At 40.5% G+C, this 16,714-nt stretch overlaps 1 protein-coding gene across 1 annotated transcript in view; it reads left to right on the top strand.

The window, feature by feature from the left end:
• Window positions 1-3,292, top strand: part of SLC10A7 (solute carrier family 10 member 7) — a 303,157-nt gene extending 299,865 nt beyond the window's left edge. Inside the window, exon 12 of the mRNA XM_077476993.1 lies at window positions 3,008-3,292. Within this exon, the coding sequence (XP_077333119.1) occupies window positions 3,008-3,046 (39 nt within the window). The 3' untranslated portion in view covers window positions 3,047-3,292. The remainder of the gene's footprint in view (window positions 1-3,007) is intronic.
• The last annotated feature ends 13,422 nt before the right edge of the window (window positions 3,293-16,714 follow it).

Raw genomic sequence — 16,714 nt, 5'->3', positions numbered from 1 at the left:
AGATTTTTTTTTTTTTCCCAGTGAGATGGCCTATTATTTTAAGTTCAGAAAGTCTATGTTACAGCTCTGTTCTGAGAAGAAAAAAAAAACATAACCAATTTCTGCATATCACTAATTCAACTGAGGTGGAATACGGTTTGTGTAGTGCAATATGCATGCGCCGTAGACAGCGGCGCGCAGGCACACTATTGGCGTTAGCAGCATGCCGCTGCTAATGGCGAAATGTTGTTAGTGGCGGCTCCCGTGCGCATGCGCGGGAGTGACATCATCGCTGCTCCGGCGCTGTGAGTGGCCGGAGCAGCGATATCCGAAAGAAGATGGATGCTCTGGACTACAGGGGACAGCGGTGACATCGCTGGCTCCTATGTCAGGTAAGTGACACATAATGGGCTACTATGCAATGCATAGTAGCCCATTATGCTTTACCTTTGCAGGGAGACAGAGGAAGTAAACCCATCAGGGTTTACTTCCTCTTTAAAGCTGAACTCCAGGCAGTGTATTTAAATTTTTTTAAAACGTTAATATTTGCTATGACTAATGTGTTTAGATCATTAAATATTTTTTTACTTAACCACTTCGCATCCAGGCCAATTCTGACATTTCTCTCCTACATGTAAAATTCCTAATTTTTTTGTTAGAAAATTACATAGAACCCCCAAACATTATATATGTTTTTTTTTAGCAAAGGCCCTAGAGAATACAATGGCGCTCGTTGCAACTTTTTATCTCGCACAGTATTTGCCCAGCAATTTTTCAAACACGTTTTTTTCAGAAAAAAAACTGTTTAATGCATAAAAAAAAAACAGTAAAGGTAGCCCAATTTTTTTGCATAATGTGAAAGAGGAGGATACGCCGAATAAATAGATACCCAACATGTCACGCTTCAAAATTGCAAGCGCTCGTGGAATGGCGCCAAACTTTGGTATTTAAAAATCCCCATAGGTGACGCTTTAAATTTTTTTACTGGTTACATATTTTGGATTACAGAGGAAGTCTAGGGCTAGAATTATTGCTCTCGCTCTAATGTTCACGGCAATACCTCACATGTGTGGTTTGAACACCGTTTTCATATGTGGGCGGGACTTACGTATGCGTTCGCTTCTGTGTGCGAGCTCACGGGGACAGGGGCGCTTTAACATTTTTTCTTTTTTTATTGTTAATTTTATTTTTATTTTTTTAGTTTTACACTTAGGACTTTTATTCCTATTACAAGGAATGTAAACATCCCTTGTAATAGGAATATGGCACGATCGGACATATTTACAGTGAGATATGGGGTCAATAAGACCCCATATCTCACCTCTAGGCTGGGAAGAATAAAAAAAAAAAAATTTATCCTGGCTTCCTAGCCAGATCGGCGGCGTTAATTTTAATACAGAGGCCGGGCGTGACGTCATAACATCGCGTCCGGCCTCCGAACGACCATAGAGACTCCAGGGACGATCTGGTCCGTCGGAAATCTCTATGGTAACTTGCAGTGGCCGGCGGATCCTGTGACCGACTCACTGATGGAAACGGTGAGTCGGTACAAGCATCGGAGGGCGGCGGGAGGGGCGGGCGTCCCCTCCCGCCGCCCGTAAGAACGATCAAGCGGCGGAACAGCCGCTATGATCGTTCCTATGGTGCAGGAAATCGCCGGCTGAAAGCGGCAATATCTGAATGATGTCTGTGGCCTCAGGCATCATTTAGATATAACCACTGAAAGCCCATGACCTCAATAGACGTAGTATGGGCGCCAAGTGGTTAATTAGCTGTCTTTTAGGCTCCACTGAGCTGCTGCTGGAAAGGACGCCAGGACCCACAATTTCGGCTCTCCGCAAAATTGCTACAATGTCTATAACACACATCAGTTCCAGTGCCCCTGCATTGCAATCACATGAATGGCAAAGCAGAAAGTGGAGGTGAAGGCGCACCGACACTGATGTCTGTCGTGAGCAGCATTTCAGTGCTGCAGGGAACCGGAAGTACATACTCCACTTTCCAACTAGCAGCTCAGTGGAGTTTGAAAAGGCTAATCAAGTAAAAAATCACTTATGGATTAAGCGGAAGTCTTAGCAAATATACAGTATCTCACCAAAGTGTGTACGCCCCTCACATTTATGTTATACGCTTGTATAACAGTGTAAATTTGCTGTAGCAAAGTGTAATTTCAGTGTTGTCTCGTGATAAGATATAAAAAATTGACAAAAATGTAAGGGGTGTACTCAAACACTGTGCCTGGAGTTGGGCTTTGAGTTCTAGATTCACATAACCATCTTTAGATATACCATTTTGGATTTTATGCATCATAATAGACCCTACCTATAAGAAACTCCACTAATAAGCAATCTGTTTCAAAACTGCTTACATCTTATAGTATATGTGAATGGTATTCACAACATCAAGGCACCTTTATAACAGCCAGACATATTCGTAAACGTTGACAGTACCAACAATGGGGGCAGAGTTTTCCATCTTTGGCATTCAGAACAAATTTACCTGTGCAGCAAAGTAAACAGCTGAAACATGTAAGCTGTCTTGTCTGCCAAAGGATTTGTAATTCTCAGGAAGTCTTGTGATCTCAATACTCAAGCCAAGAAACAATCTGCTCCCTGGCCTTCAGTGCAGGTATGCAGTATGGGTTGGTCAGTAAGGCAGTAAGAGCCTGCTCAGTATACAGATCATAGCAACAGTATGACATCTTTCCAATTACCTTGTTGGGAGGGGATGGAGAGACATTTTTTGCCGTTGGAACATAAAAGGGCCTGGTGAGTAGTAATTCAATATACAAGTGACAATTGAAAACTTTGACATATCCATCCTGGGTGTATTTCCTATACAGTGTATAGAGGCATCTTGACTTAAATACAAAATTGTGTAGATTTCTAGGGAAAAAAAACTATGTGAATAAAATAAAAGCCATGGAGGCAGTCATGGAAATGGCTTGCTAAAATTGGCTTTAATTGTAAACAAAATCAATAAAATCAACTACACTTTTTATGCCTTTATTTTGTTTTTTGTATTTCAGGCATTGAAGTTAACAAGGCAGCCAAAGGTCCCATTATAACAGCAAACGTAAAGCAGTGTAAATATGTACTACTGTGTTATACTGTACATACAGACATCATACTAAAGACGTATGTCTGGGAATGCTTCAATGCATATTTTATTTTTTTACATACAACTCTGAAAATCTAAGTGCCTTACGAATGCATTTGGTGAATACTTAGTTTGAAAAGAAGAAGCCATGTTGATGTTCTAACTCATCTTTGTATTTTTTTATTTGAAAAATAAAGATCCTTTGAGCCTGTTATGTCTTTATTTTTGTTACATTCACTGTGTGCAAGCTTTTTTACATGGCACATAAAACTGTGTGCGCAAATACACCTAGGTATGTGTATCCTGAAAAAGCTCACCTTGGGGTCTATGTGTATCCTGTTTCCTGGGATTGAGATTTTCTGTCTTCAGTATAATCACATGATTAGTTTGAGTTACTAAAGTAATCCTTTTATGAAAGAAAATCTCTACTTTGGAAATAAAATGATAGCCGTTAGTCACTAATCCAGAACAAGTTTACAGATTGCAATCCTCTGTCTCTAGAACAAAAACCAAAATCTGTTGTAGGTGTAAAGTGCAGGTACCTAGGTAAAGCTGGAATATTGCATATGAATCTTTTATATCTGATCTGCTAGAAACAGACGTATGGGATCCGTTCCCCTTCCATGTAGTGGATTGAATCAGATGCCAGTTGAGTGTAAATGCACAAGTGGTCCTTTTACATCCAACTGCCTTTAGAGGAAAGCGGGCTGTGTCTGTGTCCTCTCTGCATAAGCAGAGTGGACAGGAACCAGCCATCCACTTGCTCAGTAGGTATCAGTGGACAGGTTCCCAGCTAAGCAGGTGGACTCCTGGCAGAGTCTGCCCCACGTGGAAGGGGCCTAAGGTGTTCTTAGATCATCAAATTACAGACAAAGGGACTGAGCAAATTGGTATACTGCAGCTAGACCTGTGTGAAGGGCTGAAAGGCTGAGCAGGTCGGCTTTGCTTGATGTATGCATTTCAAAGCTTAATTTTCAGTTTTAGCTGTCTATCTTTAATTTACAATACTTAAACACTTTTTGCATTCAAAACAGTGTTTAACAGTGGAGAAATATTAGACAATTTTTTGGCTTTTTTTAATTTTTTTATTTCTTGACTGACTTGTATAATCAGGTATTATGTACAATTGTATCTGGTTCCTGCATCCATACATGAGCCAAATTGCTTATTAATTGAACAATAATTAGTTTGCTAGTTTGCTGTGTAATACTGTGGACCCTCTCTATATATATATATATATATATATATATATATATATATATATATATATATATATATATATATATATATATATATATATATATATACCATTATTGGAATTACATTGCATCACACAATCTTTGCAGTATGTAAGCCCCAATCTTCTGTTACAAGAACAATTTTCCCATGTCTCCTGTGACATGTTGCCTTTTTTGTTTTTATACACTCAGCATGGTGCCATCCATGTGTAAGATGTGATGGGCATAAATTATTTGTGGTAGTTCATTTGCTTGCTTCTGACTTGACACTCACATGTTACTTGTTGTCACTCTGAAGAGTTACAGTTCTACATTTCTAAAGTTTATTTTTTATTTTTTTTGTTTTAATAAAAGTATAAACCTCTTTAGCACTGTGGCTCCAAACAACTTTTGTATTGTATTTATTCTTTCTGTGTTTAAATCCTCTTGGGCTGAAATTAAAGGAAAAACATGTCCCTTCTACCAAAAAATATAAACTATATAATTGCCACATAATCCATTTTGTAATGCATTGTTATTAAAAATTCCATTTGCAGTTTGATATGCAGCCGCTATAAATTTTCTAATTTTCTAAAAACTGTCAAAAATGTCTACTTATGTTTCCCTGCAATATGGCACCATGGAAATATTCTGTACACCAGAATTAGAAATTTAATTTAATTGGCCTAATCCTTTCCCAAAAACATGCACTGAAATGTTACGCTTCCCCCACAATACGGATCTCATTCTGGTGAAAAACTTTCAGGCATGCATCCTGGTCAAAATGGATTGGGCAATCAATGTACTTCAGTGCATGACAAAATTGTAGATCCTGCACATATACATATTTTTCAGCATTGCAGTGCAGCGTGGATGTGCATTGGGGAGCAATTTCTCATTGCACTGCAATGTTGTGGTAATATGTTATGGTGTAAACAAGCCCCAAGGCTCACCCTTTTCAAAAGATATTCAACAAATGGAGCACTTGACTGTCGCTCTTAGAAACAAAATAGAGGAGCACAACATGCAATGGCTTCACTGGGACTTGTTTTATCATTCAGGGGACTACTTATTGTTATCCAAACCTTCTCGCATTTTCTGCATTGGATTTGATTTGAGGACTCATCACCTCCACCCCTTCAATTCGCCCTATCATTCCGCTTCTTCCTCAACCCCTCGCTAAAAAACAAGTATTGCATTGATATCGTGGGTATGACTGCTTGCAAACCATGTGTACAGATTCTGAATCTTCTACTGCTGAATTTTTTTCACTAGCTGCTATTTTATGGCGTATGTATATGGGATTTAATGAGGTCTAACACCTTTCATCTCAATGACAGTTTTGATTGGGACGTATACCTTTATGGTGCTAGTGACTTATTTTTATTGCAGTGCAATCTTCTGTACACTATTCTTCTATGGTTTTCTAAATTTGTGTTGCTGATGATTTTTCTTCATGGCCTGTCTGCACCCACTCATATTGTGTTGTCATGTTGTGTTATTTTGATGCATATCATCAAAAAAAAAAAAAATACAAATAGAATAAAATAGAAAGGTAGAAATCAGAAAAAAAAAGCTAAAGTTATTGAAATGCATGTTTTATCCAGGGGTATTGTTTTCCTTCAACAAAGCTGTAGTCAGACTTTAACCACTTCAGCCCCAGAAGATTTGGCTGCTCAATGACCAGGCAATTTTTTGCTATACGGCATTGCGTTGCTTTAACTAATTGTGCCGTTTTTTTTCCCACAAACTGAGCTTTTTTTTTTTTTTTTTTTGTGATATTTGATCACCTCTGTAGTTTTTATTTTTTTGCGCTATAAACAAAACAGTGACAATTTTGGAAAAAAAATATCCCACATTTTTTTTTAAACAAATTTTTTCCTCAGTTCAGGCCGATATGTATTCTTGTACATATTTTTGGAAAAAAAATAAATGGCAATTAGTGTATATTGATTGGTTTGCGCAAAAGTTATAATGTCTTCAAAATAGGGGATATATTTATGGCATTTTTATTATTTTATTTTTTTACTTGTAATGATGGCGATCTGCGATTTTTTTTATCGGGATTGCAATATTGCAGTGGACAAATTGGACACATTTTTGGGACCATTGACAATTATATAGCCATCAGTGCTATAAAACTGATTACTGTATAAATGTCACTGGCAGAGAAGGGGTTAATGTGTTCCCTAGGTGTGTTCTAACTGTAGGGGGGGTGGGACTGTCTAGGAGGAGAGAGAGATCGGTGTTCATACATAGTTTGAACACAGGATCTGTCTCTACTCCCCTGAAAGAACTGGGATCTGTATGTCCTTGCTCTGTCACGAGCAACCACAGGAGCCCGATTGTCATCGCACCTGCCGGGCACTCGCATCGGCTCTGGGCACACCTAGTGGTCAAAAGGCGAAGCGACGTAAGGTAATGCCGTTTCGCCCAGCCGTGCCATTCTGCTACAGTAAAACTGCAGTGGCTGGTCGGCAAGCGGTTAACACACAGTCAAGCACAAGGCACACATCAGTGCGTAATGGCATTCATTTTGAATGGCATCACAATACACCTGTCGAACATCTCTGAATTACAATGCACTGCACAATGTGTAATAAGCGGTAGCTCTCTGCAAAAATACAACAGGGCCAAAATTTTACTGCATTGAGGTACATTACAGCCCATTCATCTTGGATATATACTGCCCAACACAATGCACCTTAGCACATAAAAGCATGCATGTGAGACGTAGCTGTACATCCTGCTATGAATGAATCCTATGTAAAATGGACATACTGCTGTTGGATAAAGTAAAGTTTAATAAAAATCCAGGTAATTGGATAAAATATTCTTTTAACTAATGTTATTTTCCTGCCACTAAACTCTTACGGTATAGAAGCCAGTTCATCTGTGCAGGGTTATGCCAAAAGGAGAGAGAAAAATCTGGTCACACTTGACTATCGTGTTTCTCCCTGTCATCTGTACTACACTAAAGCCAGCCTTAGACGCATTGAAAGCCTGGTGAACCAGCCAAATAACCGGCTGATTATACCAAACTCAATCTATCCAATGACTTCAGCAAAACCAGCCTGTTTTTTTTTGTATGATTACTGCCACTGGCTGTATCTAGCCATTGTATTCTGACGGCTGTGAAAACTCCTGCTGTCAGAATACAATGGTGCATCAGGAGGGATTCCCCTTCAATGCTGACTGTGTATATGTGGGAATCAGGCAGTTTTCTTTCATTCAAATTAATGTATGGCCAGCCCAACATCACTACTTTGTGAGACTCTAACAAAATGTCCTCCACTATGCCACATCCCTATTAATAGGACATAAAAATTGTATAGGAAAAAATACCTATAGCAAAATAGGACTTTGATGGCATTGGCATGAGACAGACCACTTTAAATAAAAACATAAAATGTACAAATTAAATAGCATGGTAAAATACATTTTGTGTATTCACTTGAGCAAGGTCATCATTATTTTATGGCCATAGACCTAGTATAAAATATACCCCGATGAACCACAATTACTGTTGAATATCCTATTAAGATAGGCACAGATATGGATGTCCAATTCCAAAGGTCAAGTGTTTTGCCTGATATTTGGCTTCTTCGAGACCATAGTATATGGGGTATCAAAATTCAAAATGGCTGGATGTCAGCACATATCAACAGGGGCTAACCAAAGCCAACCAACAACCACAACAGCCCTGCGTGTAACTGACTAGGTGGTATTCGGGTATATGTATTGATAAGTTCCCTAATAGCTGCTACATGCAGGTATGTGTATTAACATCAAGGATAAGGAATGATTGTGGACAAAATATTCACAAAGATCTTCAACAAACAGACCCAAAGAGCCTGCCAATATAAAGTAGTACATGGCCACTAGTATATTGAATCATCCCTTAAAGGGACATGGTAATAGAAAATGCAGTCCTTCATAAGGGCCCAGTATCTTTAAAAAAGTGGCTTCAGTCGCACCATTCTGCCGGAGAGGCCCCTAGGCTTTGGTGTTATTTGACAGGGCTTTTTCAACTACAATCTTCATTTCAAGAAGTTATATAAAAGAAAGAATGAAAATATAAGAGATCAAATGCAGCAAGCAGTAGCCCAATATTTTAATCTGATTACAGGTTGTATTAAATCATCAAAAGTAATATTTTATCATCTTCTGCAAAGTCATAAACCTTAAAATTGTATACATTTGCTCCCAAAATATATATTCTATTTACTGTCACAATGGTCTGGGAGAGATGTGGGTTTCATCAGCAGCAATAACATATCAGAATATATATACATATTTAAGTATCAGCGTCATATAAAAATTAATTTAAAAGTAGTGTAGCTAGGTTCTTAAATGTTGGCATATAAAAATATAACTATGCTACTTTTAAATGAATGCTTATTGTGAGTCCTAAATACAAATTAAACTAATAAAAAATGCTATTGTTATCTAGTAGTTCTAGAACTGAGGTTTTGGGTGTGTGCTGCTGGGAGAAATCATCCAATACAAAAGCTTTGCTACTCTTTTTCCCCAGTTTTGCAATTTTTTGTTAAGTAAGCTGAAACTGACACTAAAATAGCCTCCACCATTCTTTATTTCATTGTCCATAGTCTGTAAAGTACCTGGTTCATCCTGCCTGTTCCTGTGTCCCCCTATGTGAGCTGACCACAGTTATCATAGCTGCTGATCCCTGATTCCATGATCAGTTTATGCACCCCTGTCATCCGTCAGTCTCTCCCTCTCTCCTTCCCTCCCTGCCTGTCAGCTCGGGAGTCTGTGTGTGTGAGCTATCTCCTCCCCATCCACCGCTATTCCGCTGTGGGTGTAAAGTCACTGATCACAAATCCCAGAATCCCCTCTGTTACAGCAAAATATACAGTGCAGTGTCTGTATTCTATAATCAGAAGGACTGATAGAATAATTTGTCACCAGGATCTCCTAAACTGAATGGTTTGCTGTCTCCCTGGTGCCAGGGTTCAGCATGTGGTGCACCAGGTTGATAAATTACTCGGAGGGGCTAGGCGTGACCCAGCTGTCTTGGTCTACGTTGGAACCAATGAAAGAATATATGGAAGGTGGATGCTCCTTAAGAACCAATTTAAAGAACTAGGCTGCAAGTTGAAGGGAATGACCTCCAAGGTGATACTCTATGAAATATTGCCTGTGCCATGTGCAGCAAAGGAAAGGCAGGGGGAGATTACAGCGCTGAATGCATGGCTAAATACCTGGTGTTGGTTTTTGGAGCTCTGGGTTGACTTTTTCATTGGGGTGCAACCTATATGCTAAAGATGGTTTGCACCTAAATGGAAGGGGGTCTACTGTGCTGGGGGAGAAGTTTATGGGAAGGCTGGAGGAGTATTTAAACTAGGATTGTGGGGGGGGGGGGTGAATTTGATTATAATGGGGCAGACAGGTCACACAGAGGTCAAACCTCTATTGGAGGGTGGAATGGGGAAAGATGGGATAGCCATGGCAGATGATATGAAGGTTCCTATGTTACAAACAACCATTGGAAATTGTACTATTTGTACTAAAATTTTAAATATGCAACATATGTTTGAAAAATGTGACAATGAATTAAAGTGTATGTTCATCAATGCCAGAAGTCTGCTAAGCAAAATAGGTGAGTTGAAAGCTCTGGTGCACGTGGAGACCTATGATCTAATTGGTATTGCTTAATCTTGGCATCATTCTTCTCACCACTGAGCTATTAATATTCCTGGCTATGCTCTCTATTGGAAAGACAAGGTAAAACAAAGGGATGGTGGTTTCTGCCTCTGTGAGAAGTGATCTCAAAGGGAGTGTGAAAGAGGACCTAGTTGATGGAGAGTGTGATGAATGTGAAGCATTATCGGTGGAACTGTACATGGGTGCGTACCACAAAGGTTATCATTGGAGTTTGTTATAAATCTCCCAGTGTTAATAAAGAGGTGTGCTCTTTGCACAGATGGAAAGAGTTGCAAGGGCTGGGACAGTGGTAATTATGGAGGATTTAACTACTCGCAAATTGACTGGAGTAATGGCACTGCTGGGACAGTTAAAGGGCAAAAATGTATATTTGTATCATTATTAGAAATTAGTATCAGTAGTAACCAGAATGGATTTATAAAAGATTGTTATCGCCAGACAAACCTGTTAACATTCTATGATGATGTGAGCTGTAATCTGGATAAAGGAAGGTCTATGGACATGGCGTACCTGGATTTCGCTATAACATTTGATACAGTATCCATAAACACTTAGTTTACAAATTGAAGTCTATTTATAATGTATGTACCTGGATAGAAAGCTGGTTACCAGAGAGTAGCCAGAGTGGTGATAAAAAGTGTATCTTCTAAATGGTCTAGAGATGTAAATTAGGAACCCTGAGGTATCAGTTCTGGTCACCAGTCCCCCAGAATAATGCATTGGAACGGTAACGTAGACTTACAAATGCAACAAGATGAAATATTTTTGGACCGTACATGGAAAGTGTCACTTGTCTTATACGTCTATTTCGTATTTAGAATACACAAAAAAAAACATTGACTCCTTAAGAAGTGGATCATATCCAGGAAATGGATCAAGCCTAGCAACACAAGTATACATGTATAATATGCTATCAACCTGGAATGTAGAAAATATATGTATTCTGGAAACAAGAAAGTGGGGGAAGTTGGTTTTATACTTTACTCTGACTTTAATGTTTTTTTGGTGTACAAAATATTTTTTAATTTTTTTAGTAATAAAATGTATTTTATCTATTACTTGTAGCAATTGTGCCTCACAAATCCCACCTTTATGCAAGGACTCCTTTTATCCTTGAAATGCAAGATTAATTATATTAGGGATGTGCTACAAGAAGCTATTTAATTAGGATTGTAAACAGGCTGAAAGACCTCAGTTATGAGGAACAACTACAAACTTATTCTTCCTGGAGAAGAGATGCTTAAAGTGATTGTAAACGATCACCTTGTAAAACAATCCATTCAGTTTAAAATAGAAATGAGGAAAAACATTTGTTTATAGATATCAAAAAAATTACCAATACCTTTTTCTTCCCCAACCACCCCCCCCCCCTTTTTTTATTTTTTACAGTGATCACATTTCCTCAGATGCATAAGAGCTGGGGGCATGAGAAGTAGCATCACACTAATCTTCCCAGTGAAAGGCTCTGCAGGCGAGGCATGTCAGAACAAGTGTAATCATTGGAGGAGTGCAGGCTAAGTTCCCAGCATAGCTAGAGAACTGACCACTGTGTGTTCTCCTGTTTAGTGTGGTTGGTTTTTAATAGTAAAGCAGAGGGACTGGCAGGAACACTAGGGATTTCACACAAAGGAAGCAATACAAAGGGAACAGGATTCAGAAGCCACATATCAGAAATATGAAATTCTGGGGTAACAGACACTTTAACCACTTCAGCCCCGGACCATTTTGCTGGTCAAAGACCAGACCACTTTTTGCGATTAGGCACTGCATCGCTTTAACTGACAATTGTGTGGTCATGCGACGTGGCTCCCAAACAAAATTGACATCCTTTTTTTCCCACAAATAGAGCTTTCTTTTGGTGGTATTTGATCACCCCTGCAGTTTTTATTTTTTGCGCTATAAACAAAAATAGAGCGACAATTTAAAAAAAATGCATTATTTTTTACTTTTTGTTATAATAAATATCCCCCAAAAATCTATAAAAAAAACATTTTTTCCCCTCAGTTTAGGCCGATACGTATTCTACATATTTTTGGTAAAAAAAAAAAATTGCAATAAGCGATTTATTAATTGGTTTGCTCAAAAGTTAAAGCGTTTACAAAATAGGGGATAGTTTTATGGCATTTTTATTAATAATTATTTTTTACTAGTAATAGCGGCGATCAGCGATGTATTTATTTATTTGTGTCTGCGACATTACGGCGGACACATCGGACACTTTTGACACATTTTTGGGACCATTGTCATTTATACAGCAATCACTACTATATAAATACAGTGATTCCTGTGTAAATGACACTGGCAGTGAAGGGGTTAACCAGTGGGTGGCAGCGTAGGGGTTAAGTGTTCCTAGGGGTGTGTTACTAACTGTGGGGGGCTGGGCTTTAATTTAGTGAACACTGATCTCTGCTCCAATCACATGGAGCAGAGATCAGCGTCACTAGTTGCTAGGGAGAATGGGGAAATGCGGTTAACAACGGCATTTCTTCGTTCAGCCACCCCGTGAGACGATTGCGGGTATGCCCACGGCGATTGAGTCTGCGGGACCCGTGACTGGACTCATGATGGCACGCTCATGATGGCAGGGCGGCATTAAAGATTGGACGTATCTGTACGCCAATATGCCTGCCCGTGCCATTCTGCCGACGTACATCGGCGTGCGCTGGTCGGGAACCAGTTAAGAGAAGATATGATTGCAATATAAAAATTTCTAAATGATGATTCTAGCATAGGGGATAAACTATTCAATCATAGGTCTCCTAAGAGGACACGAGTCCGATCAATGAAATTGGATGAAAAGCAGATTAACCTTAACCAGTTTCCGACCGGCGCACGCCGATGTACGTCGGCAGAATGGCACGGGCAGGCATATTGGCGTACAGGTACGTCCACTTCTATATGCCACCCTGCCATTGCGTGCGTACAGCCGGCGGCGTGCTCACGTGCCGGTCGTGACCCCCGTGAGTCCAGTCGTGGGTCCCGCAGACTCGATCGCCCCGGGGATACCTGCGATCGTCTCACGGGGAGGCTGTTTACAACAGCATCTCCCCGTTCTGCCTAGCAACACAAAGCCCAGCCTCCCACAGTTAGTAACACGCCCCTAGGAACACTTAACCCCTACGCTGCCACCCCCTGGTTAACCCCTTCAATACCAGTGTCATTTACACAGGAATCCGTGCATTTGTATAGCACTGATTGCTGTATAAATGACAATGGTCCCAAAAATGTCTGATGTGTCGGCCATAATGTCGCAGTCACAATAAAAATCGCTGATCGCCCCCATTACTAGTTAAAAAAAAAACATTTTTACTAAAAATGCCATAAAACTATCCCCTATTTTGTAAACGCTATAACTTGTGCAAACCAATCAATCGCTTATTGCGATTTTTTTTTTACCAAAATTATGTAGAAGAATATGTATCGGCCTAAACTGAGGGAAAAAATGTTTTATATATATTTTTTGGGGGATATTTATTATAACAAAAATGAAAAAATGAGTTTTTTTTTTTTCAAAATTGTCGCTCTATTTCTGTTTATAGCGCAAAAAATAAAAACCGCAGGGGTGATCAAATACCACCAAAAGAAAGCTCTATTTGTGGGAAAAAAAGGACATAAATTTTGTTTGGGAGCCACATCGCATGGCCGCGCGAGAACATCAAATACCCTTTTAAAGCAGACCACAAACTCGGGGTAACTCGAGACAACAGGTTTTTGCGTCTCCCATAGAGGGTTTGCCCAGGCCAAGGCTCTCTCAGAAAGCAAAGATGATATGAAACCTACTTTGCTTCTGTCCGTGGGAAACGCCTAGGCAGCATTTCAAATATATCTCAACCTGGTTGAGAAACCCCCTACATTGAACTGGATCGCCCCCAAATCGCTGGCAAAGTGGAGCGGAACCAGACATACCTCTTATGGAGGTGATACGTGAGGCGGGTGCCTGCACAGAGACTGGTGCAGCAGCAGGGATGGCCTGCAACTCAGGTTGTACCGGAGCAGCCACAGTAGGAGATTCCATGTGAGCCGTGCAACTCAGGAGCGTTGTAATGCTATGGCAAACTGATCCATGTGGTGATCTTGCTTATCCAATCTGGAAAAAAATATTACCAACAAATTGACTGTATTGTCTGAATTCATGGCCTTCACCTACTGTCAGAAACCATGAAATCAGCTAGAAACAGAACTACAGTTAAATCACACTTGTTTAAGAATAACGACAATAATGTCAGCCAAGCAGAAGTCAGGGATCAAAGCAAGCAGGATCTGCAACCAGAAGGGATGTCAGCAAAGCCAGTCTTTAAACAGGAACACAGGCGATAGATTCTTATGATGTGACCAAGGCGAAGGCAGAGCTCCTCTGGACTAGACGGCTTAAGTAGGAAGGACTGATGAGCAGGATCATCAACAGCTGGGTAACTTTGGAGAGAGATGGGAGCTGGCAATTAGCCGGCAGCTGAATGGCTAGCTCAGAGAAGGAAGGGCTGAGCCCAACCCTGACAATTAAGTAAGGAGTATATGTGTATTTATTTTTCCGTAATGTGTAAATGTCCAAAAACACAATGGCAACCAAGATTTTTTCTGGCTCTGTTTTTGATATATTTACATAAACATTTAAATTAAGTAGTTGTAAATGTGTATAAATATATTGGTTAAAGAACATAGGGAAATATTGATCACCATGGCAATCAGATCCTAGATCTGATTTTTGTCCAGATGTTTTCAGAGTTGTCCAATGCATTTTGCTGACTGCAATGAAAATGTTTAAAAATGTATAATATAATCAATCAAAGCTTTCATCTTGTATCACAGAAATTAAGTGGAAATATTTTTGAGCAAACTACCTCAGCTGGGCATACTGGATTGGAATGGTCACCAGGAATCCCTGGATTGCCCTGTGTGTCTTAGAATGGATCCAAGCCTTTTTGAAGTAGTATAAATTAGGGGAGAACCTAAACAGAGGTGTTCCCAGGAGCAAATCCTGGATTTATTTCCAACGGATGTTGGCTCAAACTTGTCTTGCATACACATGGCTGCAGAAATGTTGTCGGAAATGCAGAGCGTCAAGAATGCGGGGACGTACGGCGAGCCGAGGAAAATCAATAGCCAGTGCGGCTCTTCTGCTTTATTCCAAGCATGCATGGAATTTTGTGCATCAGAATTGTCTACACACGATCGGAATTTACAACAACGGATTTTGTTGTTGGAAAATTTGAGAACCAGCTCTCAAATTTTGTTGGTCGGAAATTCTGACAAAAAATGTCCAATGGAGCCTACGTACGGTCAGAATTTCTGATACCAAGCTCACATCAAACATTTGTTGTCGGAAATTCCAATTGTGTGTACATTAGAGTTGAACTCCATTAAAAGTTATGGCAAGCAGCACTAGCTGGTTTTGTCTTTACCAAGGCTACTTTGCAGGATATTGTTTAACTAGATGCTGACCGCCGGCCGTCAAATGACTGCCAGGCGGCGCACCTATTGTGGCGGGTGGCCGTCATATGACATCCTCCTGTTTGAACAGGGAATGCACGCAATTGTGCACCGAGGGGGGTGAAAAGCCATTGGGCATGGCTGTTTACCACGTGATCAGCCATGACGAAGTCATGGCCGATCACAGATTGTTCCACCCCCACTGTGCACGGCGCCCGAGCACGTCGGTGGCGGTGTGTTCCCGGGAACACTGCTCATCACTGACGCTGGTAAACAGCCATTGGCTGGCTGTTTACCCACGTGATCGGCTGTGTTCCTTTCACAGCCGATCACTAAATCTAAACAAACCGCGTTAACGAGATGTTACCGGGTTCTCCTCCTCACGCACAGATAATGTGTAAGGAGAAGATTGCAGTAATATCTCGTTACCGCTTACAGTTCACATCAAGCACACTGATTCCCCCCCCCCAATAAAGAGGACCTGTCACCACCCATCATCGTACCTGTCACTCACAGTCCATCAGAGTACCCGAGTACCTGTCACAGTCCATCCGAGTACCCAAGTACCTGTCACAGTCCATCCGAGTACCTGTCACAGCCCATCTGAGTACCCGAGTATCTGTCCCAGTTCATCTGAGTACCTGAATACCTATCACCGCCCTTCAGAGTACCCGAATACCAGTCACCGGGCCATCAGAGAACCCGAGTACCTGTCACCAGGCCATCAGAGTACCCCAGTACCTGTCACCAGGCCATCAGAGTACCCCAGTACCTGTCACCAGGCCATCAGAGTACTCAAGTACCTGTCACAAGCCCATCAGAGTACCTGTCTCCAGGCCATCAGAGTACTCGAGTACCTGTCACCAGGCCATCAGAGTACCCGAGTACCTGTCACCAGCCCATCAGAGTACCCGAGTACCTATCTGCAGCCCATGCCTCATAGAATATGCGTTGGGGTGTTTGCTTTCCAAAATGGGGTCATTTTGGGGGTAATTCCATTGTCCTGGTGCTTCAGGACCTTCAAAAGTGTGATGGGTAGGAATGAAATGAGATGTCGTTTATGCTCCTAGAACGCCTGAAGGTACTACTTCATTGTTTGGCCTCTCTATGTGAACAGGCTGTGTAAAAGTCCTACACGTGGTATCGCCATACTTGGGAGGAGTAGCAGAATCTGTTTTGGGGTGTAATTTTTTCTATATACATGCTATGTGTTAGAAATATCTTATAAATTGACAACTTTGTGTAAAAAGAAATGTTTTCATTTTTTCCACATTTTCCAAAAACTTCTGGAAAAAAATGAACTG

This window comes from Lithobates pipiens, unplaced genomic scaffold (assembly GCF_037356315.1).
Source record: "Lithobates pipiens isolate NorthernLeopardFrog02 unplaced genomic scaffold, aLitPip1_a1.2 Scaffold_13, whole genome shotgun sequence".
Taxonomy (NCBI): Eukaryota; Metazoa; Chordata; class Amphibia; order Anura; family Ranidae; genus Lithobates; species Lithobates pipiens.
This window is presented reverse-complemented; position numbering and strand designations above follow the sequence as displayed.